The following is a 26,374-nucleotide window of genomic DNA, read 5'->3' on the forward strand; positions in this document are numbered from 1 at the left end:
GTGCTAAGGAAAGTTGTTTTACCTTATGCGTTTACCTGCCCCCACAGTGTCTGGTCCATATAGAAGCATTTACACCCATTTACCAAAAAAGAGTGGAGAAAAAGAGGTCAGAACGCTTTCAATCAATGCAACTTTTTGTCGCCATTTTTTATTCTGTGCTTTCATTGCCAGTTAGCAATACACACTCTTTCTCTTCCTTCACTGTTATCCTATTATTTATTTATTTAGGTTTCAGAATACTGGGTCTTTCCTTTAATTGAAACCGGGAACGCTGCCCTTGTCATTCTGACCTCCTGCAAAGACCCGTCTCTCTCACTCTGAAGAAGATAGTCCAACCCGCAGTCGGCCAGAGCACAGAAGGCGTATCTTGAAAAGACAGAATAAATGGTTGAACATTATCCAAATTCTGAAGCATGTGACAATAGCATCCCAACATCAAGGCTTAAGTGACCTTCTTATTTCCCAGACACTCAGGTGCTTAGCAATAGATAGGCCTTTGAGACATTCTTTTGTGCCAGACTCTCTGGGGAACTGCAGACACCCACCCTGGCTCCGTGGGTCAGACCCAGGTAGAGCCCAGTTTGTTATTAATAGTGCCATGCTCCTCACTCATTGTGGTCTCACATTCCAATAATTTCCATCTTCTTTCATGAAGAATGAAGCATCTCTTCTACGTGATAAAATTTTCCTATTGCTTTTATCTTTTATATTTGAAACCGTTAGGTCATATCAGAGTTCCCTTTCCATTGTTTCTGCCTAGAAATAGAACTACATATTTTTAATTCTTATAAGAGGAGAATTTTCTTTGATCTTCAGCAAGGCTAGATCTTATGTTGATCCTTTGTTCTATATCACTCATAGAGTGGGAATTCTAGAATACTTCATTATGCTTATAGAAACCTGTACCTAGAGACAGTCATTCAAATGGAAGACAGGTTCCCTAACTTACTTGACCCGCCACTCCCCTTTTCAGACAAAACAAAATTACTCAACCCCCCCGGCAATAAAAAACTTTTGTATTGTAGCCTATGATCCAGGATAAAGTATAGGTATTGATATGTTAGGTATATTTCCACCCCCTGGATCATTCTAGTACCTTCCAACATGTGGCATTACCCACTTGGGGAAACACTGATATGATATAACTGACGCATTCACAGCAACGTTGTAGGTTGCTGGTCCCTGGATCGCCATATGAAGAAGAACTCTATTACATGGGTTCCAAAAGCCCGGCACTGAGGTACAGCTGGGAACGGTACACATCAGACTCTTGACGTTTAGACTGGAGACCCACAGCAGAGCCTTACTCGAAGAGGACAATGGCAGCAAGCATTCCAGTGGTTCCTCACGTCTCTCAAAGCATACTAGAGGCTATAAAACATGCTTAGTCCACAAAAATTTGGCTTAAGTGCCTGTCATGTCCCCCACTCGAGTGCCCTGTAATTTCTGGTGGCTCCTGCCTCCCCTTGGAGAGCTCCCCTCAGGGTCGGGCTGCCCCTTCGCCCCCTCTACACTCTGAGCTCCCAACTCTCGCTACCTCGGCAGAGTGTAGGGCCCTGAGGAACGTGCTTCCTCTTCCCCCAGGCGGCTTCTCCCACTATGAATACAGTTTGGGCCCTCCCGTCTTTCCCTAAAGGAGCCCTGGTGGCTCACTAGATCAAGCATTGATGTTGGCAGTTTCAACCCAACAGCCCGTCTGCTGGAGGAAAATGAGGATGTAGGCTGCTATTTAGATGTACCGTCTCATGCCCTCTGTGGTTGCTACGAGTTGGAATCCACTTGGTAGCAATGGCTTTTGTTGGGTATCTTTCCCTTCCTTCCAGCCTCCCTTGTACTATTTTAGAAAAGTCCAGTCTGGTCAAGAAGGAACATTCTGGACAGGTGATTTGGAGTACTCAACGTTGAACAGGAGGATTGGGGAAAAGGCCATGTACCAACCAGAAGTAAACTGACCTTTTGCTCAAGAAAAGCATTGACAGAGAAATGCAAACCAAACCCACAAGGAGGTACTGAAACCCACCAACTAGGATGGGTATTAAAACACACGCACAGAAAACAGGTGCTGGCAAGGATGTGGAGAAATCAGAACCCCCCACCCCCCACCCTGCTGAAGGGAATGGAAGATGGAGCAAGCATTGTGGGAAACTGCCTGGTGGTTCTTCAGAAGGTTCAACGTGGCCATGTCAGATGATCCAGCAACCTCACTCCTGTGTGTAGACCCTAGCGAAATGCAAATAGGTAGACACGAGCTTGTACACCCATGTACAGAGCAGCAGTACTCACCCCAGTCCCCGAAGTAGAAATAGCCCACATGTCTACCAGCAGGTGACTGGCTGTGGTATATAAAATCTGGTGTATCTCTCCTCTGAAATAGCCTTCAGCAACCAGAAGTGAAGCATCAATACACCCTACAACGTGGATGGAGCTTAAGGGCGTTGTGCCTAGTGAAAGAAGCCAGTCACAAAAACGGACGCATTGTACGGACCCATGTATATGGAATGTCCATAAGGGAGAACCCACAGAAGCAGGAAGTCGAGTGGTGGTTGACTGCAGGTTGGGAAGAGGTGGATGGGGTGAGAGAAGGAGTGGATGCTTGTGAATATAGAGGTGTGTTTTTATTGGGGCTTGGGGGAGGAGATGAAATGTTCTAAAGCTGATTTGATGACTGCTGCACAACTTTGTCAACGTACTAAAAGCAACCCGTGTCCACTCTTTAAAAAGAAAAAGACGAGGACAGGTGGTGTGAGCAAAGACAGAAAGCCACTACTGATGTCTTCTGTTGAATTGCATTCCCCATTCTTGAGGCAAAATGACTTTGTTCAGGTTTTTGATTTGGGGGCTAAGCCACGAGAGTTTATTTTTTAAAACATCTGTTTCTTCCCAATGTCCACTCACAGATAATTTGATAATATAGCCACAGTAGTCAAGTAAATTCAGACTCTGCCCTCTCCTTCCCCAAAAAGGAACAACAAAAATTAGTAAGAAATATTTATCTTGTATTTTCAGGAGGGCTAAGGACAAAGATCCCGAGGTTTAAATAATTGTCATAGACACAGTAGAAACTCAAGATAAGCATCAGTCTCCTGCCTCATACTATGTGTTCCAAGATGGCCGGTTGATCTGTCATAAAAGTTCAATGTAGATGCTAAATGCAGTTCTGTCTTCAGAAATATTTCCATGACGACCAAAAGCAAGTCCTAATTTCTTGCACACATTGCTTCGTTTCGAGGGTTAAAGTGGCTCCTTGACCACTTAGAATTAGGAAACGCACGGAGTAGAAAGACGTTCTTGGCATTGTGTCTACCTGTCACGAGCTACACCTGCAGAGGTAGAAGGGCTGATGATCAACCAAGCAGGCACTTGAGTCTGTGGTACAACTTTGGCTCCAAATTCTAGTCCTCTCGCTTCTCCACCTCACCTCCTGCTCATCTCCCGCGTGTCCCATTTTCTGTACCAAGCGCCCCCGACCCCAGCTCGTTATGGAAAGCATGGCTTCACTAGCTGTGCTGTAACATTTTCTGTGTCCTCAAAAACTGAGCCCTGTCTGCTGAGTTTTTCTCCTCAGGGACACTTGTTCAGCCAAGACTGCTGAAAGGAGTATTTGGCAAGGTACATACATTGTGAAATTGATTCTAATGCTTTGACTCACGAGTGGGTCTTGGAAGCACAGAGTTGAAATTTTCCCTTGGCATTTACTCGGCGTTCAGGGAGAGGCAGTGCTTCCTAGCGGATTCCGGGATCATACATAGCTCCGTGGAAGCCTGACTCCTCAGCATTCTGGAGCTAACGTCCTCTGTCCCGTTTTCTTTAAGGAAAGTAGCACTTACCTCGAAGGATTGTTGTGGGGCGTAAATGACTCACATAACTATGAGAGGCTGTCACAAAGTTCATGGAAAAACAAGATTAAAAGATCATAGAATTTTCCACCAACTTGAAAAGCCAGCGCTTTCAATCTAGGCCACTGAACCAGGTGTTGTACTAAGTGCTTTAAACGGGAAGGAGCTTTCAGAACGTTCAGGTAAATTCCAATATTTTTTCATTCCATTTCCATGAACTTTTAGAGGCCCCCGCATACGTGCCTGTGTGTCTGTATACACCTGCATGGTACAAAGGCTAACACACTCAGCTACTAACCACAAGGTTCACGTTAGAGACCACCAATTGGGGCCTCTCAGCAGAAAGGACGAAGGCCTAGCGATCTATTTCTGAAAAATCAGCCACTGAAAACCCAGGGTGCAGTTCTCCCTGACATGCATGAGGGTCACTATGAGTTGGAGTCAATTGTATGGCAACACACACACAGTATATATAGAGAGATTACCTGACTGTCGGTCTCCTACCTCTCTCCTCCCTTCCTCCCTCCCAGCGTAACTACCTGCTCTCTGGCCAAAAAGACTTAGGAAGGTGCCCTGAATTAATCAAGCAAACAGATTCCAGGCGTGGAAAGAACTTTATAGAAAGGGAGAGGGAGATTTCTAAACCCTACGGAGAAATGATTATTCAGAGGAGCTTCCAATACGTTTGAGAAAGTCAAAAAACGATGACCCAGTCATTAAGAAAACCTCATTGTCATTGATGCTTGTCTGACTTTGGTGACCCTGCTGGGAGTCTTTCTCTGATGGAGTGGCCGGAGGGCGGTGTCAGCCGACAGCCCAGCACTCACCACCAGGCTTCCTTAGTGATTAAGACGGGATGGCTTATTATAGGCACAGGAAGCACTCAGGGAGAGAATAAGCAGTTAGGGTAAAAGGGGCACTGGGAGGTGACTGTTTGTTGTGTCGCAGGTCTGAATAGAAGGAAGAAACAAGCCAGGCAGACACAATGCAAACAGCTGTAGCTGGACCAAAGTGATGAATAATCATCAGCAAAGGCACAGTGCACGGTTGGCTATTTCTCTTTGGGTTTTGATTTGTGCGTGGAAGAAGTTTTTGTTTGATCTGTTTTTCACTGTTGACAACAATGGGGTGGTAAGAAAACGGGGGGCGGGGGGGACGGTGAGTGAAAAACAAAACAAAACCATGAGATGGTGACCGCCAGCAGGGAGTAACACCCTGTAAGTAGAATCCTGATTGATTGATCGATCAATGAACGATCGATCCATCGTTGGAAATAGGGGATTTGGGAGTGTGGCCGCTTGGTATTCTGCGTGTACTGAGCACTCAGGGGAGGTTCCCATTGTCAGGGAGTCCATTCTGACGAACAGGGACCCTGTAAGACAGAGGAGGGCTGCCGCAGAAAGTTTACGGATGGAATCTTAATGGACACAGACTCCTGCTTCTTGCTCCGTGGAGCGGCTCAAACTGAAACCAAGCTCACTGCCACCGAGTTGACTCCGGCTCACAGCGACCCTGTAGGACAGGGTAAAACTACCCCTGTACATTTCCCAGATTGGGATTCATTTTTTTTTTAATCATCTTATTGGGGGCTCATACAACTCTTCTCACATCCAGCCATTGTGTCCAGCACATCGCTATATTTGTTGCCATCCTCATTCTCAAAACATTTGCTTTCTACTTGAGCCCTTGGTATCAGTTCCTCGTTTTTCCCCTCCCACCCCCACCCACCCTCCCTCATGAACCCTTGGTAATTTATAAATTATTATTATTTTGTCATGTCTTCCACTGACCAATGTCTCCCTTCACCCACTTTTCTGCTGTCCGTCCCCCAGGGAGGGGGATTATATGTAGATCCTTGTGATCGGTTCCCCCTTTCTCCCCCACCTTTCACACGACTCCTTTTAGAGGTAGAGAGATCTGGTCATTGAACTTCTCTTCCCTGTGCCAGGCAAGGTCACAGGTCCTCACTTGGCCCTTAATTTAAGAATAACAATCATCTCCATCCTTTCCCACCCCAGCCAACTGGCCTTTGACCTGTCATTCTGTGCAACTCCCCCAGCCGGCTTCATGGAGGTGTTTTGAAAGCACTGCGTGTTTGGGGTGGAACAAATGTTGGAGGGGGAAAAACCTGGTGTGTAACCTCTCTGACTCGCCGTGAGCTCGGTTAGTTTCCCAGTAGACAGCCTGGTGGCAGATTAGGCCTTTCGGGAAACTTCCCGAATCGTTTCTATCCCTTTATTGCGCTGAAGAAAAATGTACTACTGGTCCCTCTGAGCATTCATGTGTTGGGGTCAGCTTGTGTGGAGTCCTTCGAGGTGAATTACGACTGCTTGATTTTCATTCCCATTTTCCACGTGAGAACACTGAGGTGGAAGGGATGGTTAGGGCCCTATGCTCGCGGGGGCCTGTGCTTGTCCCGTGGCTTCCTTCCCAGAGCAAGTCAATGCCGTCTAAGAGGTGAAAGCTTTCAGAATGCAGGGCAATGCGACAAAGTCCATTGCTGGCCTGGAGCCTGGCTCAGCCTCCTGCCCCCTGTGTGGCCGCAGCCCAAGGACCCGTGTGTATTGAAAGCCCCCCTGTGGTGAGGTGCTGTGGAGTCCGTTTGGACTCACGGCAGCCCTGTGTCCAGCAGAACAAAATGCCACCTGACCTATACCAGCCTTACCAGCCCGGCTGTATTATTGGCCCCGGGTAATCTGGAATTGACCCTAATCAGTAGTTACATGCTGAGCCGTGGTCCCCAAGATTCCACGGCTGCTCTGTGGAACAATGACAGGACTTTCTACTCCCGGGAAGCATGACAGTCTCGGAAGCACACAGGCAGCTCTGCCCTGTCCCATGGCATCGCTATGAGTGGGCATGGACTTGACGACAGTCAACTTGGTTTTGGCTTTGGCTTGGGGGTCTTTGATCAGGGGAGTCCCTCGATGGTGCTAATGGTTAAGGACTCACCTAAAACCCGAAAGACAGAAAAGCCGGTGACCCGCTTCCAAAGGATCACACCTGTTGAAGACCCTGTGGAGCCCAGTTGTACCAGGGCCCATGTAGGGTCCCCATGAGTTGGAATCAACTCCATGATAGCTCTGGGTGGTCTTTGGTCACAGTCTCTGCATGATAAAGGTGGTGCATCTCCTGGTTCTTGGGTGCCAGGAATGGGACAAACGGCAATTGTAGGACAGGGAAGCATCCAAATTGGAAATCCCTGAAAGCAAGGGTGATACACAACAGCAAACTGCCTACACGGCTTTGTTAAAATCATCAGACTAGGAGGCAGAACTTTGTGTGTAATATAAGTTAATACGTATCATGGGACACTGGCTTATAAAACATCCAGGACATCCTGTTGGAGGAGATGGGTTTGTCCTGATCTCAGAAGATCTATAAGTAAGGTGGAAAAGCAGCCAAGTCCACTACATAGAAGAAAAGCGGTCCGATGGGAAATGTCAGGGAAGTCAGTTAAACATCACCCAGAATCCTTGTAAGTATTAGCAGGCTTCAGCCCTGGTAAGAATTTTGGTTGCTCCAGATCCCAGTACAATGATGAAGGTTTGTCTGCAGGAATTGGCTGATGGGTGGAAGGATCCTCCTTCCCTAGAAACCATTGAAAGACAAGCATCCATCTTGCGGGGGATTCCAATAAATGTTTCCAGGCAAGAGATTGAAAACCCTCTTGACCGTCACGGAGACCGACTGTTGGGTCTGGAGTTGAGACACCTACGCGCGCTCTTAATCTGGTATCACCATTATGTCCGTATTTTCCACTTTGATTTGAATTGAGCTGGCTGGAAAAAAGACTGTTTTCCTTCTGTGTGTTCCAGGTGGTGGTTTCTCGATCGGGACTGTGGACCCCTCACGTGGACTTCCGCCTGGACTCCCATGCTGTGTCTCCAGAGGTCATTGTGGAACACCCAGAAAACCAAAATGGCTACACCCTGGTGGTCACCGGGAAGAAGGTAAGTCCTGTCCCCATAGGGAAGGCCCGGGGGGTACAGCCAATGGCATTTGGTTCTTTCTCTTCTCTTTATCTCAGGCCCACCTTCCCCAGTTAGCTTATTAAGTATTCCAGAGAGATCTTGAAATCACGTTACATTTTTATTCAAGGACGAGGGAGCTCCTTGGACCTAGGAGAGATTTTCTTCATAGCAGGCATGTCTCCTTTGGGCCTGTATTTCTCAATGAGAAAAACACACAGACCTCATGGCAGACGGATTCAGAAACTGCACATAGGAATCTGATCCCAGCTGTTCATCCCTTTTCTCAGAGAGAAGGAGGTGCATCTTGATGCCAGAATGATATGTAAACTTCCTTAGAATTTTCTAGGGCCTCCAATGTGTCTTCCAGCAGCTGAAATTATACGTTCTTGTTCTTTTAAATGCATCCGAGTCTGGACAGACGGTCATTACTAAACCATAATGAATATGATTAGAACCTCTAACATTACCACAACAGTGACTGTATTTGCCAAGCAGGGAAGTTACCTTTTATCACGTGTGTCAGCAAAAGAAGGCAGGAATTTTCTTTTTGTTTTTTGCAATCATCTCATCCTGGTAATCTGACACACAAGTGCTGTCGACAGTCGAGGCTACAAAAGTCTCTTTGCTCATCTGTTTAGACTACTCGGTGTTGACTTGAACAAACACACAGCCCCCTGAGAGCTCGCTCTCTCACTTTTCTCCGTAGATAACCAAGATCCCGCTGGACGGCTTGGGCTGCGAGCACTTCCAGTCCTGCAGTCAGTGTCTGTCTGCCCCGCCCTTTGTGAAGTGTGGCTGGTGCCATGATAGGTGTGCCCGAGAAGGGGACTGCCCCAACGGGACATGGACTCAAGAGATCTGCCTGCCGACGATTTATGAGGTGAGACGCTCCGTGAACCGGTTTGTGGGGGTGTCGGTAAACACCAGTCTCACTCTTGAAAAGAAGCCCAAACGCAGTTCACTCATCAGCCAACACCCCATCTCCCTCTTGGTTCTGCCTCGGGCTGTCATTTGGCACCAAAGCCCTCGTTCTACACCCGAAGTGGTCCCATCATACTAATGAGCCTCTCCTTTGGTGGCGGCTGACCCTTCAGAGCCTGGTGAAGAGAGGAGTGGGCCGACTGGGCAGCAATGCTCACAGTTCCTCCCACAGGAGACCTCTCCCTCCTGACTCTCCTGCCCTCTGATTCCTCAGCCACCTCCCTTATCTACTCAGCTTTCTCCACACAATGACTTCACCAGAAACCCTAAGCTGAACCCTGCACACCAGTGAGCCCAGACAGGCTCGGGCAGGCCAGACAGGGATTTCTTCCTGCCAGGAGGCATAGCTAGGTGGTGGCCCTGTCTCATCTGGTGAGATGAGTGGTTACTTCACAGGGAGACATGGGAGTTAAGTGGGAGGTCAGCACGTCTGAGTGTCTGTGGTCCTCTCCTTACAGGGGTCCCATGTGCACACTTCACCGATGACCACATTCACGCTGATACTTCTGGGAAACATTCCACCCTCTAATCCCTCCCAGTAATCTCAAGAAATTGTCCCAGTCACCAGGACAGTGTGCTTCCTGCCGTCCGAGAACTTAGGGTCCAGCTGGGGTCTTGAGCTGAAATACTGAGGCCCAGTCACAAGCCCTCTGCTCCCTAGTTTGTGTCCACATGTATCTGACACTATAAAAATCGCTATGATCTTCTCTGACGTCTTCATTCAAACACATTGTGCTTGAAAGAACTTCCCGGGTGAGGGCTCGGGGTGGATTTTCTCTGCCTGCAAGCTGAGCCGTTGGACATTAGCAAATGGCTCTTGGGAAGATTCAAGTTGAAGGTCTCCGTCGCCTGGTTCAAGCCCATGTAAACAGAGTGTATGAGCGAGAACAAGAACCACCCCCAGGTGCATGGCTGGTTCCATTTAGTTACGGTTGAAGGCAAGATTCGTACTGGGTGAGTGCCTTTTCAGCAGCTCATGCCCTGCTGGTGCACACGGCTAAGCTAAGACTTAGCTGGACCGTCCGGAGCATACGCTCAAAAGGAATTTTTAAAAACCAAACAAACTTACATCTACACTGTGGTATTTATGCACTTTTAAAATTTGACTGTGTATTATTGTATTTATGCAGTATTAAAACACAGGCCATTTTATACTTTCATAAACAAACAGCCTTGGCAACTTGAGACCCTAGAAATCTGAACTCAGCGATCCCGTGAAAGAGATAGGGGGATTGTGCGCGCGTGTGTGTGTGTGTGTGTGTGTGTGTGCGATATAATCACAATTTCAAAAATAGCCAAGTTGGGGTTTTAAAAAAGGAAGCCATTTGATAGCCTGGCCCAATGAAACATTTAATTTTCATGGATGCGCTTCCCTTTCCATAAGCAAATTAAAATGGCTAAAATCGGAGTAACCATTTTAGGATTTTCCAGAGCCAGGGCAATCTCGTCATTTGCTCAACTCTCCCTCCCCTCTCAGTGTCCACAGCGCCAGCCCTCCTTGGTTCTGCTGCCCTCTCCACAAGCCTGTGAGGCGCGGCCTGTACCGTCGGAAGGAAAGCGGAGCCCCGAGTCCATAAATCCCTTTCGGTTCATAGTTGTTAGGAAGATTTCATGGTGCACCGGACCGTGACATTCCAAATTCTCGCTGCAAAAAAAGATGATAATAATAATAAAACAGATTAGTCATCTCTTTTCTTTATCTGTCTCAAACTCAGTGGACACAAAATCCAGTTAATGTATAGAGTTTCACTTGCCAATAAAAGGAAGTTGAAAGTTAACCTTGTTTTACAAGGTACATGATGTGCACTCCCTAAATTCTTCGCAGTTCCACCTAGGACTGATTTCAAGGTCATTTTTATTTGTTTGTTTCGAGCTTGTGATTGTATCTCATCCTTAAAGAACGGTGAGAAATATTTTGGTAAAGGAAGAACACTCTCCAACGTATTCTGAACTTATTGGGACAGAATTGGCCCACCTTACGGGATTGAATTCAACCCCCCACTGCCACCCTCAAAAAAAACCTCACTGCCACGGAGTCGATGATGACGCATAGCAACCCTACAGGACAGGGTAGAACTGGCCCCTGGGAGCTTCTGAGACTGCCTCTTTGCAGGAGCAGAAAGCCCCGTCTTTCTCCCCCAGAGCAGCTGGTGGTTTGGAACTGCTGACCTTGTGGAATTCAACCCCACCCCAGTGACGTATGACATAAACAGCAGTGGCTTCATCAGAAGACTGATCAGTCACCAGTGTCTCCGTGACAGTTCCTTACTGAAGAGGAGTCTCCCATCGTGCATCGTAATGCTCACCTGGTTGCCTGTGTATTATGTTGATGGGTTTTGCAGCTGCTCATCGGCGATGTGGTCTTTCACCTGTGAAAGGACCATCACTATTCTTGGGGCGGGTTGTCCCCTGTCCAGACAGGTGGGGAACCCAGCCTCCACAGCCTTTGTGCTGGACAAACACTGCCCACCAAGCGCTTCTGCCCTCCACCGTCACTCACTGTTTTCTGTTGGGTTTGTTCGATCTCTCCAAGGGGGTACAGGACCCAACCTACTTCCTTCTTCTGCCACTGTCAGTGTGACGATCCCCCCATAAACTTGAGGGGGTGCTGAGAGATTCGGTGCTCCTGTTTATTACTGTCTCCCACTCCAGAGAAGAGAGGCTACCAAAGGAGAGATCTTACAGAGGTTTTATGATACCTTTTCTAATGCCAGGACACCTGGCAAACAGTTCTCAGTGTCGTCCCCTGAAGCATCCTCATAGAAAGTCGTGGTGTGTGCAGGGGGGCAGACGTGGCTCCTTCTGTGGAGAGAGCGGGATCCAGGCAGTGGGGCCAGGCCCACCTCTACGGTGGGCAGCTGTTTTGGGTGCGGAAGCCTCCTAGTTAGAAGAGGGGGCAGCAGGTGTGTGTGTGTGTGTGTGATTGCCTCAGGCTGAACAGAGGCCTGGGAGGCTTGGATATCTTGTTCTCTCCTACTGGATTTCTAACATAATAATAAACAGATTATGCCCCCTCCCCCCAGCAGTCCTCATGCAGTTGGGTATGGATGAGGTGCATTTTTAGGAAAGGCATGACTGTGTAATGGATTTTATGGGTAAAATAGCTGTCATAAAAGCATTAAGCTAAGACTTTAAAGGGGTTCAGTAACAAGAGTAAAGTGGACATTTGTGGGTTTGCGATTATTTACTTGGGAGGGATGGGAGTGTTTGCAAATTGGCATTTTGCTAAAAGCCCTTTTAGATACTTTCAGACTTTCACTCACTAGGCAATCGCAAACACCTTTACTGGTTTTGAGTTGAGTCTCCAGTGGTGCTGTATTTTCCCACCATTGTGCTTTACAGCACAATTTACAATTTGTACCCCCTCAAAAAAAAAAAAAGCATTTCCTTTCTCAATTGTCCTGAAGTTACTGAGGAGAAGCTTATTTTTAACTTGGAAATTTGTTTTGTTCTAATCGTCGCCTGGAACCAGTTGTCTTATGACGTTCATAACAGCCGAGTGCTGTCCTATCTCGGAGTTCTCAAAGTCTCACTAGTACATGGCCAATTTTACTTTTAACACACCAAAAGTGAGCCTGCAACAACAAAATGAACTTGTTATTTATTTAACTTCAGACGTGGGGTAAAATAAATCCTAGAAATGAGATGTGAAAAAATGCCAAGGGGGAGACCATTAGAATTCTTGCTGCCATTCCTCCTGGGGTTCTCCCCAGACCCATTTTTATCTGTTTCTGATAGACTAGTTTATTGTGTGTATTAAATAGTATATAATTTTCTTAAAGAGCAAGTCTTCTGACTCAGCAGCCAAACTAACAAGATCAAAAGGTAGAGTCAACGCTGAGTCCCAGCAGCTGCTCCCTGAGGTTTTGTGGCAATCCTCTAAGACAGCCTTTCATCCACAGTGCTGGTGGGTTCGAAATGCCGCCCCTTAGGCTACCCCACTCAGGGATCATGAGCCCGCTGCTGTTGCTGTTAAGTGCCTTCCGTTCAGTCTGACTCACAGCAGCAAACGATAGAAACCAGGCCCCGACCTGCACCATTCTTCCTAATAGCTCTGTGTGGGAGCCCCAGCCGCTGTTGTCAATCCACGTCCTTGCCGGTCTTCTTTTTCGCTACGCTTTTGCATTACGGAGCATGATGTCCTTTTCCAGGGACTAGTCTCCCCTGATAGCATGTCTGACCTACATGGACGAAGTCTCACCATCTTCTTTTATAAGGAAGCTCCTCGCTGTCCTTCTCCCAAGGCAGATTTGTTTGTTCTTCTGACAACCCGTCATTGTGGTTGTAGTGACTGAATTTGGGGAAGACGGTTCTAGTCTTTCTTTCATAGGATCTCTGGGTGAATCCAAACCACTAGCCTTTCAGGTATTAGCTGAGGATTTTAACCGTATGTTTGCACGGCCCAGGGAGGTGCTTCGTACAGAACACATGCATGCGTGAATGAAAGAATGAGTAGCAGCTACATGTGGGAGCTCGTTCGTGATAATAGCCGCTGAATGCAACTGCAAACACCGGAAACAGAAAGAGGGATTTTCCACTGTGACTTTCTCTGATCGGCGGGGTGAGCCACAGCGAGAAGACAGTGGGGCACAGCCAGCTGGTTCAAAGCAGAGCTGGGCAGGCCCTTGGCCCTTAGAGCTCATGAAGGAATTTTGATGGGTGTTTGGTCTGGAGGTCCATGGAAGTTAGAACCAGTTTGCATTGTAAACATGGAAAAATCTGGACCCTGGTCCCCCCAGAATCTCTGGGAGATGGCATTCTCTTCTGAGAGACCCACGAAGACCTTTCTTTCCCTCCGAGATGAATCTTCTCTCTGTCCCATCTCCACTTCCCCTATAAGCAGCTTGTTTCATGAGTGCTTCACATAGTTCTTGTAGGGCCTCTGAAAATGGTCACTCCTTGCCTTCCATGGAAATTCCATCTTATGAAATCATGAGAAATTGGAAGAACTTGAACTATTCTGTTTAATCTAAACCCTTAGATACTTGAGATTCTTTCGTTCTTTTTTTTATTTGTTTGTATGAAAGATCATAATGCAGTGGATTGTCTGTTACCTGTTTTGTCTCTCTTTTTTTTTAATAATAGTTCTGTGTTGCTCTTGCAGGTTTTCCCAATGAGCGCACCCCTTGAAGGAGGGACCACCCTGACAGTATGTGGCTGGGACTTTGGGTTCAGAAGGAACAATAAGTCTGATTTCAAGAAAACCAAAGTTCTCATTGGAAATGAGACTTGCACCTTGACCTTGAGCGAGAGCACACCAAATATGTAAGAATCATTGAACACTTGTCTGCGCATGAACTTCAGGACACCGGGGTTTTTTGTTTGTTTTTTAGGGTTATTGTAAAACTCACTCCTTAAGTCCAACTCTTGATCTAAGTACCAAATCTCTTCTGGAGTTTGTTTAGGTTTTAACCCTTCTCTACTTATAAGGATTCAGCAGGGAAGGGACAGATTGCCTATATGGCGGGGGGAGGGGGGTGATTACTAGACAGATAAAAAATCCAGCATCTCAGAAGCTTCTTAGTAGCTGACAGTGTGACAGCTGTTCAAAAGTAGTCTGGATAGATTTGAAAGAGTGACCTCAGTGGGGTCTCACAATGGAGAGGCTCCACAGGCGTTTCCTGTAAGAATCAATAGCCACTCAATATGGTACCCCTCCTCTAAATTCACCTTCCAAACCAGTTTTTCCCAAAACAAGTAATACTGTCCTCTCAGGTAAGTACTGGGATAACCCAAGGGGGTGGAGGTAGCAAAGGCAGATACCTACACTTTATCCTGGCATATGAGCTATCGGACAAAGTTTTTATTGCTAAAGGGGCGCTGAGTAATTTATTTATTGTCAATAAAAATGGAGCAGTAAGCCAAGTGAGTTTGGGAACTGATGACCTAAATCTTAAAAATGTAGTAAAACAACTGAATCCTATTTTCGAGACTTGCTTTTTCAGATGAGTTTAGATTTATGTTCCGTTCATATTTATTGGCACCATAATGTACAGGGTACACCTCATTCAGCATCTCCCAGTCCTTTTGGGACGGTACTATTCCAAATACTACACGATGGAGGGGCTGCTGGCCTTCTGTGATGGAGAGTGGACTAGTAGAGACAACCCGAAGGGTAGGACCTGAGCAGGGCTTGACACTCAGCTCTCCTGACCCAAGACCTGGGCTTTTGTGACTATATTCTACACGGACTTTCTCAATACTTTCTCAATCTCAGAGTGAAGAGAGCATTCAGAAATTGTCAGTAACTAGCATCTGCTTAATGTTTTCTAGACAGGTCTTCACGGTACTTAGTCTAGCAAGTGATCTTCTTATAGGTAGTGGAATTGATTCTAGGCTTTGTAAACCTTCTCAGTTTGCTCAGACTAAATATCAATTCATTTCACGTTCGTTGAGCTTAATGGTCCAAAGCACATAACTCTAGAAATTCTTGCAAGGTCTCTAAAATTCTTAATCATTGCATTATGATTTGGGGCCTCTACTAGTGACGTATGAGTTATTCCCAAACACATATTGAGGAAAACAGCGTGTACGTATGCAGTTTCGTGAGGACGCTGAGATTAAACTCACGCACCGTCGTCCACTCACAGCTGCCCTCTGGAGGGTCCCCAAGGCCGTGACTCTCTACAAAAGCAGCTAGCCTCCGTGTTGGAACAGCTGGTGGTTTTGAGCCACCTACGCACAGTCCCACCAGGTTCCTAAGTCAAAAGCAATTCCATTCCAAGTTCACTCTTTTTAAACTTTTTAAGTAATGAAGTCCAACAGGTGACAACTGTCACCACAAAAAGGTACGTGTTGTCAAGCTTTAACGAAGAGATGCATCATTGTTGATCGCCCCATTCTTGCTCCACCCGTTGTTGAAATACCATTCCATTATCTATGTATCCTGCACAGTAAGAAGCCCTGGTGGTGTAGTGGCTGTGTGTTGAGCTGGAAACCTCAAAGTCAACAGTTTGAAACCACCTGCTAATTCTCAGAAGACAAGGCTTTCATTTTTAAAAATCATTTTATTGGGGGCTCACACAACTCTTATCACAATCCATACATACATCAGTTGTGCAAAGCACATTAGTACATTCGTTGCCCTCATCATTCTGAAAACATTTGCTCTCCACTTAAGCCCCTGGCATCAGCTCCTCATTTTCCCTTCTCTCCCCCCTCCCCCTCCCTCATGAACCCTTGATAATTTATAAATTATTATTTTGTCATATCTTACACTGTCTGACGTCTCCATTCACCCACTTTTCTGTTGTCTGTCCCCCAGGGAGGAGGTTATGTATAGATCCCTGTAATTGGTTCCCCCTTTCCAACACACCCTTCTTCTACCCTCCCAGTATCGCCACTCATACCACTGGTCCTGAAGGGATCATCTGCCCTGGATTCCCTGTGCTTCCAGTTCCTATCTGTACCAGTGCACATCCTCTGGTCTAGCCAGATTTTTAAGGTAGAATTGGGATCATGACAGTAAGGGGAGGTCAGGGGGAAGCATTTAGGAACTAGAGGAAAGTTGTATGTTTCATCGTTGCTACACTGCACCCTGACTGGCTCGTCTCCTCCCCACAGCCCTTTCGTAAGGGGATGTCCAGTTGCCTACAGATGGGCTTTGAAAGACAAAGGTTTCTATTCCTATAAAAATGTACAATCTTGGAAACCCACCGGGACGGTGCGCTGTGCTTTAGACGGTTGCTATGAGGCGGAATCGGCTCCCCAGCAATGGAGTTGGTTTGGGTTTGATGGCAAACATTGCCCCTGTAGCTTTGTTGACTTAGATTTACCTTATTGTGTCTTTTTAATCCGTGAGGTTAACCTTAATGAGTTTTAACAGTTCCTGCTTTATTTGTACATATATTTAAAAGACAGTCCATATTAAGCCTGCCATAATAGTGCAGATATAAAATCTGTATGTTAATAATTGCCAGAAAACCATGCCTGCGGCTTAGAGTAGTTAGCTCAAACATAGAGGCCATTCGCATAGTCGAGAGAGAAAATAAATGCCTTCAAATCTGTAATGTATAAAGCCTTGCTTTCCACAGGTTGAAATGCACCGTTGGTCCTGCAGTGAGTGAGCACTCCAATCTGTCCATCATCGTTTCAAATGTCCGAGGGACAGCGCCGCAGTACAGGACATTTTCCTATGTGGTGAGTCTCCGCGTTACTTTCCTCCTGCACCAGGATAGGTGATCATTACTATGTAGTTTACTTAACTATCATAGATTGACAAGCGGCTTGATTGTATTTTTGTGTCTCCACTCAGGATCCGGAAATCACCAGTATTTCTCCAAGTTACGGTCCGAAGGCCGGGGGCACTTTGCTTACTGTAACTGGAAAGCACCTGAACAGTGGAAATTCTAGACACATTTCAATTGGGGGGAAAACATGTACTTTAAAAAGGTACTGTAAATATGTCTGTGGTTCATCAGTCAAGTTGGATTAATACCTGTACCTGGCACATCAAACAAATAGTTTGCCTTTCTTGGGGAGAAAAACTAAGATGTTTATATTTTCTCTCCTGTTGACAAAATGCTCTTCTTCCCAAGTCCCCCTCCTCCTGTGTACTGGTGTCGTTGCCTTTCCTTCCTTGTTTTTAACTCCACTGTTCAATGTTGTCTGCCCATCACCTTAATCATCCACACCCCTTAGCAGCCTAACTGCGAATTTTGAGATGCTGGTAACTGAGAGCTACTTAAATTAAGCATCTCCATCGAGCACTAACACATTTTGGGGGTGGAAAGACGCAGAGGGGAGAAGGGTTTGGAGGGAGCTTGTGTTTCTACTGCTTAAAGTAGGAGACGCTTGATTAATCAAGTTCCAAAAGAATGTTTGTCTGAAAAAAATTGCTTAAAATTGCAAAGGTTTGGATATCAGGGATGACCAGTCTACAGGATACCTTCGTTTGGGATCCATTCAGTTATACACAGACTACATTTGTTTGTTTTTTTAAAAAGGGTTCTTATAGGCCAGTATATTGGGAAATCCCCACTTAAGAGCCGCTGAATAATATCTTTTTGATTCGGGAGTGTAGTTCAGAAGTATCTTTCTCTCTAACAGCTATGGTCTATTTTCTTGATTTTTCCACCCAGTGTGTCACATAGTGTTCTCGAATGCTATACTCCGGCCCAAAGCATTTCAACTGACTTTCCTGTTAAACTGAAGATTGACTTGGCCAATCGAGAGATCTACAGCTTCAGTTACCAGGAAGATCCCCTTGTCTCTGAAATCCGTCCAACCAAATCTTTTGTGAGGTAAGTGAAATTCTCTGGCAGGTGTAAGACAATGCAGAGCATGAGGATGGCTTCACTCTAGAATGGCCATGAGGAGGGGAGCTCCAGGCGTGGCTTCACCTCTGGGCCATTCTTTGGAAGACTGCCGTTCCCACCAAAAGGGAAAGCGCTCAGTTCCCATCAAGAAGCCTTCTATTAGGCTCTAAGTGAACTCCAGTAAAACAATTGAATACAGCAATGTAGGGTTTTTTTAAATTATTCTATTATGTACACATTGATTCCAGACTGAATGTAGTGCCCCCAGCTAGAATCATCTTCTTTCCCACCTGTGTCTATTTTCCCTGCCAGCTTCCCTCGCAGAGCCCCCCCCCACCCGCCAGACTCCCGTTGATCATTATCTCAGTGGGCCCAGCTCAGTCTGCCTCCTTGGCTTCAATTTGATAAGTGTAGCAATAATAGTCTATTTCATTTTCGTATTCCGTTCTGAGAGGGGGGAAATGCATATTTCATCTGTGCATTTTGTGAATAAGAAAATTAAACATCCATTTCTCTAGCTGGTGAACTATGCCTTTTAAAAAACGTTTAAGTGAGTACGAGTTGGTTTCAAAGAAGACTTATCCCTGACTTTCATTTGACTTTGACCGCACGAACTGGTCATCCCTCCCTGTGATTCCATCGAGTTCCTCTCTCCAAATACTTGGCAGGAGAGCCCCTCCCCCATCACCATTTTCCTGTTTTATTTTGCCAGCGGTGGAAGCACAATAACGGTTGTTGGGAAAAATCTGAATTCAGTTAGTGTCCCAAGGATGATCATAAATATCCACGAAGCGGAAATGAACTTTTCAGTGGTAAGTGCTTTGCGAGAGGTGGGTAACAGGCAGCTCGGCAGCCCTGCCCCGACCCCGACTCGCAGGGCGTAAAGCGTATCTCCGGATGCTTAAGTCAAACGGGGTGTTTTATTCAAGAGCAAGCACTATCTAGACTCTTGCTCTCATACCAGTAGAATATATATGTGTTTAAGTGTGTGTATGAGCGGGCTTCCGTTTGGAAAATGGAACTGAAAGATACTGCAGTGTTTCCACACACTTCTAAAAATACATAGATACACACACATAGATAACACTTAATGTACATACACACCTACTCACACAGTCACATTCACTGAGTCGATTCCAACACCCAGAGACCCTAGAAGACAGGGCAGAACTTCCCCTGCAGAGGAGAGTCGTTCCCCTTGGAGCCCCTGGTGGGTTCGGACACTGACCTTGCAGTTAGTCCAGTGAGTAACCCCATCGACCCCAGCTCTCTCTCTGTGTGTGTGTGTGTGTGTGTGTGTGCAAGCATGACAGAACAGGGCTAGACAGAAATGGTCTTAGCTAACTTGGGATGATGTAGTGAAAGACGGTTGGCACAGAAGGAAGTCACGGCGTTCTCCTGTCCCGTGCCTCGTGCCCCAGGAGCCTCGGCAGGGCAGCCCTTGGCGAGTGCGCCTCGCCTCGCAGCAGCACGCAGGCCTCCTTCCCACTCCTTTTGACTTTGCTCTGATCCAGTAGCAAGGAAGCCCTGTGTCCTAGGATAGGGACATCATTTGCTGTGTCTCCCACCCTTGCTGTGTGCCTGCCTTATTAAAATTAAGCTGGAATGCCTCCTTATGAGTGGTAGCCTCATTTTGTGCTGTACCAATTTTCACAGTTCTCTTTCTTGTGGTCAGTTCAGCTCAGAGAAAGGGGGGAGTTATTGACAAAGATTGCAAACGTGTGTTCATGTTTATCTGTAATAAACCTCACACCTCGGAGCGGAATTTGTGCGCTCAGCATAGAATCAGAGATCTCCCCGCTCCCTCTCAAGCAGAGGGTCTCCGTTGGACGGGCGATAGATTTCTCTTAGATTTCCATCTACTGTTTCTTGATGACTAAAGCCACCGTGTTCTTTAATTACAAAAACCAATTTCGTGCTAAAAATGTCAAGCCAAATCACCAAACAATAAGGGCATCGCCAATGAGGTTTTTCTTGACCTTCTCAGTCAGCCACATTGCATCACCTCTGTAGAGTCTTACTAGACTGTTATCATATTCCTGAGGGATTCCACTCCAGGGAGTCATCCTATGAGGTAAAGGGCTTTGAAACCAACCAGCACACACAGCCACAAACCCTGTTAAAGCCCCACTGCTATTCCTTGAAAGCACATCAGTACTCCATAGCATCGTAACAGTTTCCATTAACCAGGTTAAAAACGAAGCACAATCATGCTCCTTGACGTTGGCCTACACCGTTTCCAAAGGAGCAAGCTGAAAAAGTGTGTTGATCTCACAGAGCCAGGGCTACATTGCCAAAGAATGACCGCCTTCCCTTCCTTCGCCCCACTAGCATTATGAGGACGCACACGGAGCGGTGGGGTTCTCCTTGCATTCCTAACTGCGAGGTCAGCAGTTGGAGTCCACCTGTGGCTCGCAGGAGAAAGGTGTGACTTACTGCTCCCGTGAAGATTGACCTCAGAAACCCTTGGGGACAGTTCCTCTCTGCCAGAGAGTCCCTGTGAGCTGGAATTGGCTCAGTCGCAGTGAACTTGATTTTTTTTTGGTAGAGTTCTTCTTGGCTTTCCTCCGTGGGTTATCAGATCTTTAGTAAAAACCCTCCAGGTGTCAGACTTAGAGTTGCATCTCCCAAAGATGCAAACAATTAAGTAAAATAAAATTCTTACCATGTTTCTATCTGGATAGGTAAATTTCCATTATGTTAGGCACAAAGCCGTTAGAACAATAGAACCATGTATTAGACTTGAACAGGAGTGAAAAGCTCAGCCCAGTGGAATACTGTTTCTCATAACTAACAGGGACTTGTGCTCCTACCATGTTCCCTGATGCCTATGGGATTTGAGACTGGCCATGATGAACCAAACTTCTTCATATTTAACAAATCAAATCTCTCTGATCAGGTCTGATTCTGGTTTGGAGATAGAGAGCTAGTCAAAATTACTCTTAATATAACATGAAAACTCTTAATTTTTTCAAATAAAAGTTATCAACACTTTCTTAACAAAATGTTGTGTTCATGTGTTGATCCCAAAAGTAAGCCATTTATTATATATTTGTATTCAAACTTATATTCAAATTTCTTCTGGTGTTGAAGAGAATTACTGTAATATTAGTAAGATTGTACGTTTATGTTCTTCAAGAGGATAGGATTTAATAATTTTTAGTGTTAAAATATTAATTTGGTGTAAAGTTAATCCTTTTATCCTAGTAAGTCTATGGATCCATTTTCTATGTTTACCACATATATTTTTAATATAGAGTAATTGAAATTTTTTTAGTGATCAGATAGCAAATTTTAGGTATATCCACAGTCCTTTTGCTATTGTGGGCATAGGTAAATAAATGTTTCCCCTCCAGCTGCCCTTGTCCCCTCCCCCCAAAAGAAGGGAAATCAAAGGGATGCTATTGCTTGTTTGTCTTTTCCTTGGAAGAAAAGGGGGAAACTCCGCTTTACTTACTTTACTGACACCACTTTGTGTTGCTGTATAGTCCAAGCACAATCAAGAGGAAATCACATTTTCCAAAATTCCTTAAATCAGAATTCCAAATGAGAATATTCCAACTGAGAGATGAAAGACCCTGAAATCATAATAGCGCCAAGCAAGCCAAACCCAACCCACTGCTGTTGAGTCGATTCTAACTCTTAACACCCTACAGGATAAAGTAAAACTGCCCCTCCCAAGGCTGTGATTTTTTTTTAAGATCATTATATTGGGGGCTCTTATAAAAGCCATACAACCATTATATCAAGCATATTTGTGCATATGGTGCAAGGCTGTAATTCTTCACAGAAGCAGAAAATGGTGTCATCTCCTATGGAGCAACTGGTAGAATTGAACAGCTGGCCTCACAGTTCGTGTCTTAAAACCTACCAGCCACAACACCACTAGGGCTTCCTAATAATTATAGCACCGGCTTTGTAAAACAGGAAACATAGGAAAAAATTGATTAATATGCTATAAATATATAGAAAACAAGAAGCAGTATAGTTTGCGAGTTGAGAGAGTTGGGTTCCGGGGTCAGGTGGCCTTGAGTTTATGCCTCCAGTTCTGTGATCTGATTGAATGATACAGGCTTGAGAGCCCAGTGTCTCCACCTGTAAAATGTGAGTAATCATAGCACCTGCCTCACCGGACTAACCTGAGAATTCCACGAGGCCAGTTTTGTAAGGCATTTTGCAAAGACATGGCACTCAGTAACCAATAGCCTAAGACATACTAATAAGATTACCTAGCTCCAGAGTTAATTATCATGTGAACTGTATGTCCCTTGTCAATGTCCAAAACCCTTTACCATGAAGCATCCTGTATTCTGTACGGTATTGCCTTCTTACTTTCTAAATAAGAAAGCCAAGTTCCCGAGTAAGGGCTTTGCCGAAGTTCCCACAGCGTGGTTTAGAGCTAAGGGGCAAACCACGGTCGGATTCAGGAAAATTAAATGATTGAGGGAGGGCCAGTTTCAGAGAGATCAACGGAGCTCATTCTAGGCCAGTGAAGCCCATGTCTTCCTTTGAAGACTGGATTGTTTGGCTAAATTAGCATCTATCATGTTCCCAGAAATTAGAAAGCTAAAAGCAACTCCCCCGGCCCTCAGAAAGCATATACTTTGAATTGGCCATCTGAACTTGTGCAGTGTGGAAGCTGCGGTGGATGTCCCGCTGTATTCTGTTTACAGTGCATAACTGTCTTTTGCTGCAGGCATGTCAACCTCGCTCTAACTCAGAGCTAATCTGCTGTACGACTCCTTCCCTGCAACAGCTGGGTCTGCAACTCCCCCTGAAAGCCAAGGCCTTCTTCATGTTAGATGGGATCCATTCCAGGGACTTTGATCTCATTTATGTACATAATCCTGTGTTTAAGCTTTTTGAAAAGCCGGTGATGATCTCAATGGGCAATGAGAATGTACTGGAAATTAAGGTAAGAAATGTTTAGATGTTCTCTTAAGTCATCAGCTTGGATTTAATTGGCATAGCTATGTGAATAGAATGGTTGTGTTCTGCCATTTTATCTGAAACGCCATCAGCCAATATCTAAGCTCCAAGTCTTTTTTGGCATAAGACTAAACAATAAGTGTGGTCATGGATTGCCTTTGAATGAAGCATTTAGAAACCCTTTCTTGTGTGTATATGGAAAAGTAGCCCATGTGGAGCGTGCATCCATTAAGGACTCCCAGTGCACGCATTTCCCAGCAGATGCCCCACATTTCCCTGGACACGTCCATGGATGCGCCGCAAAGTAAAAGGCGGGAGCCGTGGAATGCAGTGTCTCGGTGGTAACTGGTCAGTCCATCTAGTACTTAGAATTCACTGTCTGACTGTGATCAACTCGGAGCCAACTTACTTACACATGGAACTGGATTGCCAGGACTTTAAGAATATGTTCACCTCTACTTAGCATTTTACCAAAGGAGGAACCCAGCCTGTTGTAAAAGAATATACTGAAGCCAGTGTTGTGAAATGGTGTAAGAAGCATTGCGACAGTGGCCGGATCAAAACTAGAATACAGTTCTATTGTGTTGCTTTTGTCACCTTTACTTGAACTACTAATCAAACAGGCAGCGTGACCAAGAGTGTCGTCACCTGTCCCTGGGAACAACAAAACATCCGTCCTTCAACATCAACCAGACAACATTCACAGCTCAACAAACACGATTCTTGTAGACACCCAGAACAAGCACAATATGGACAAACTCAAAGGAAGCTATAGGATCATCCTTATTTAAATATTTCATTGGCTCCCAGAGGTCATCTTCATCTAAACCATACTGTATTTCTAGTAAAATTACATTTTCTGATTTTTCATTAAGATTTTATCCATAGCTCAACCCATGCACACGTTCACACTCACAAGTGTGCTAGACTCACAATTGTGTTTGGTGCAATAATTAAGCAAGGCCAGCATGGAATTAGACGAACGCCTGTTTCAATGAGCGTGTTTACCACACCAGAGTTCTTTCATCTGCTTCTTTCGTTAATTTTAGAAAGAGAAAGAGCTTTTATCACGTCTCTTCCTTTTTTTCAATAAAACTAATCTAGTGTGACCTTTTGCTTTCAACAATTGCTGTGTTTGACGTTTGAAAGATTCCATTCGGTTTTCTTGAGGGAAACAAAGACCCGTGTGCAAATATTTTATGCCCAGAAAAACTCTTTTTTTCTATTCCTGGATTGATGACAGAAGGATTAGTGATAAATGGTTCTTTATCTACCCACCGAAGAAGAGTCCTATGTGGAAGAGAAAAATGTCTTGTTCTATAAATTAAATACCCTTTAGCCAGCATCCTACAAAAATTGTTGGACCAAGAGAAACATGATTTGACGTCACCTTCAATCTGTCGTTGCTTTTCCCAAGGCCCTCAGGGAGGCTAAAGACAGACACACAGGCACGTTCTCCTCATGCCACCTTCAGAATGAGCCTTTTCTTTCACCAGTGTGTATAGCACCTACCATATCACAGAGTAGTCACCCGGTGGAGAGAGAGACAGTGTAGGGGTATTTCTTTTATACCATGATTCAATCTTTTCCCAAAATTCATTCTTCCATAGATATAAGAGGTCATCTAAAGAGTAAGAGTGTGTGTGTGTGTAAGAGGTCATCTAAAGAGTGTGTGTGTGTGTGTGTGTGTGTGTGTAAGAGGTCATCTAAAGAGTAAGAGAGTGTGTGTGTGTGTGTGTGTGTTTAAGAGGTCATCTAAAGAGTAAGAGTGTGTGTGTGTAGTGACAGCAATTTAACCCTTATCGATGTCTAAAATTGATTAAATTAAATCCTCACCTCCCTTAGGCAGAAACAAAGGGAAGCAAAGCATGAACAATAGAGAAGGCCCTGCCTTCTGGCCAGGCTGTGGGTTGTTTTTATCCCAAGAAAGCTGACCATCTCATGTCCTGCTGTGCTTGGGCAGCTAGCTTGCACAGCAGTATGTTGCGTTCTGTCGATGGAAGTGCTCTGGATAGAAACCTATGTTTGGAGGGAGATTTATTCTTCATCGCCAGGAAAAGTTCACACTCTTCACGCAACCAGGCGTGGAAGAATTCTTTGGTTACAAGGAGATTGCCGTCATTCCCAGTCCCAGCCTTAGTCCGCAGCTGGACCTAAGACTGCATCATGGCCAAAAGGGTCAGCCAGCTGAGTGGAGAGAAGGCCAGAAGGACTTCAGAGTGAGTCAGGAACCCCACGATGCAGAGGGTAGTTTATGGCCCAGGCGTGGAGGCAGCCAGCACCAGACAGGGACAGAGACCGCTCACAGTGGGCGTCTCTGGGAGTGCTGTAGGGTGCAATGAGCGGATCAACTGTGTGGGCTTTTACATTTAGCACGCCGCTTTGACATAATTTTTTTTATTTGAGTCTCTCTTGGACCTGTAAAGTGGTGAGATCAAGGATGATTACCCCATTTGTAAATAAGTAAACTGATTTTTAGAGCGACTGGGTAAATTGGCTTGGGTCACCCATGGAGCGGGGAGCACAGCTAGAGTTCACATTCAGATTCCTTGACTCGGTCAATTCAGTCTGATAGCCACGAAATCACAGTACGTCTCCTATTTGCTTTCATTTATTATGTGCTAAGACCCTTTCACAATACGAGAGTATTTCTATCATAGGTATATTGAGATACGCACACACCCATATATGCATGCATACACACAAATTTTTGAGGGAAAGATCGCTAAACTTTTTTTTCAAGTGCCCCAACGTTGATTCTGTTTAAAGAAACTCTGTATTTTTTTCCTGATTATTCTGTTACTGTACTTTTAGAGTGTGAGCCTATTTTATGAGAAGAAGAGGAAGACGAATTGTCGTGCAGGAACTTGAGCTGGAAGAGGATTGGTTTGAGACACAGGCTGGGAGTTTAGCTTATTCTGAGGAATTTTGTGATACACAAGAGTACTTCAAAAAGTACATGGAAATGGAATGAAAAAATGATGTTGTTCCATGAACTATTGGAAGCCCCCTTATATGGCAATGGAGGTGCTTTATGAGGCCTCCCTGGAGAAAGTAGCTGGGTAAAGAAGAAAAAGGCAAGATCAGCTAATGCAAAGTGCAGAGACTAAGACTCTGGCACTGAACACAAGAATGAGGATTCAAGAATTCAGATGGAGTCTAGGCAGCCATTTCTGGGCCTCAGAAAGCTCTAGAAGGTAGCTTGGCTCTGCTCTAGAGGACCCTGAGCCAACCCAGTCCACCTACTGCTCAGTTCATGTTGTCTTCTTTCCCTCTCTGGTTAACTTACCTGCAACCATATGTCCAGTCCCAACCCAGCCCCCATGAGGAGTTTCTGTTCCAGACAAGATGGCAGCGAAGGACTCTTTTCTCAGGTGCCATTTTCAGTCCACTGTCA

The 26,374-nt window shown here is 45.4% G+C and overlaps 1 protein-coding gene across 1 annotated transcript in view; it reads left to right on the forward strand.

Annotated features, from left to right (window-relative positions):
- Positions 1 to 26,374, forward strand: part of MET (MET proto-oncogene, receptor tyrosine kinase) — a 140,228-nt gene that overhangs the window by 76,198 nt on the left and 37,656 nt on the right. The window contains exons 4-11 of the mRNA XM_075558589.1: positions 7,655 to 7,789; positions 8,517 to 8,690; positions 13,896 to 14,056; positions 16,825 to 16,930; positions 17,046 to 17,182; positions 17,872 to 18,033; positions 18,761 to 18,860; positions 22,745 to 22,963. Of these exons, the coding sequence (XP_075414704.1) occupies positions 7,655 to 7,789; positions 8,517 to 8,690; positions 13,896 to 14,056; positions 16,825 to 16,930; positions 17,046 to 17,182; positions 17,872 to 18,033; positions 18,761 to 18,860; positions 22,745 to 22,963 (1,194 nt within the window). The remainder of the gene's footprint in view (positions 1 to 7,654; positions 7,790 to 8,516; positions 8,691 to 13,895; positions 14,057 to 16,824; positions 16,931 to 17,045; positions 17,183 to 17,871; positions 18,034 to 18,760; positions 18,861 to 22,744; positions 22,964 to 26,374) is intronic.

This window comes from Tenrec ecaudatus, chromosome 9, assembly GCF_050624435.1.
Source record: "Tenrec ecaudatus isolate mTenEca1 chromosome 9, mTenEca1.hap1, whole genome shotgun sequence".
Taxonomy (NCBI): Eukaryota; Metazoa; Chordata; class Mammalia; order Afrosoricida; family Tenrecidae; genus Tenrec; species Tenrec ecaudatus.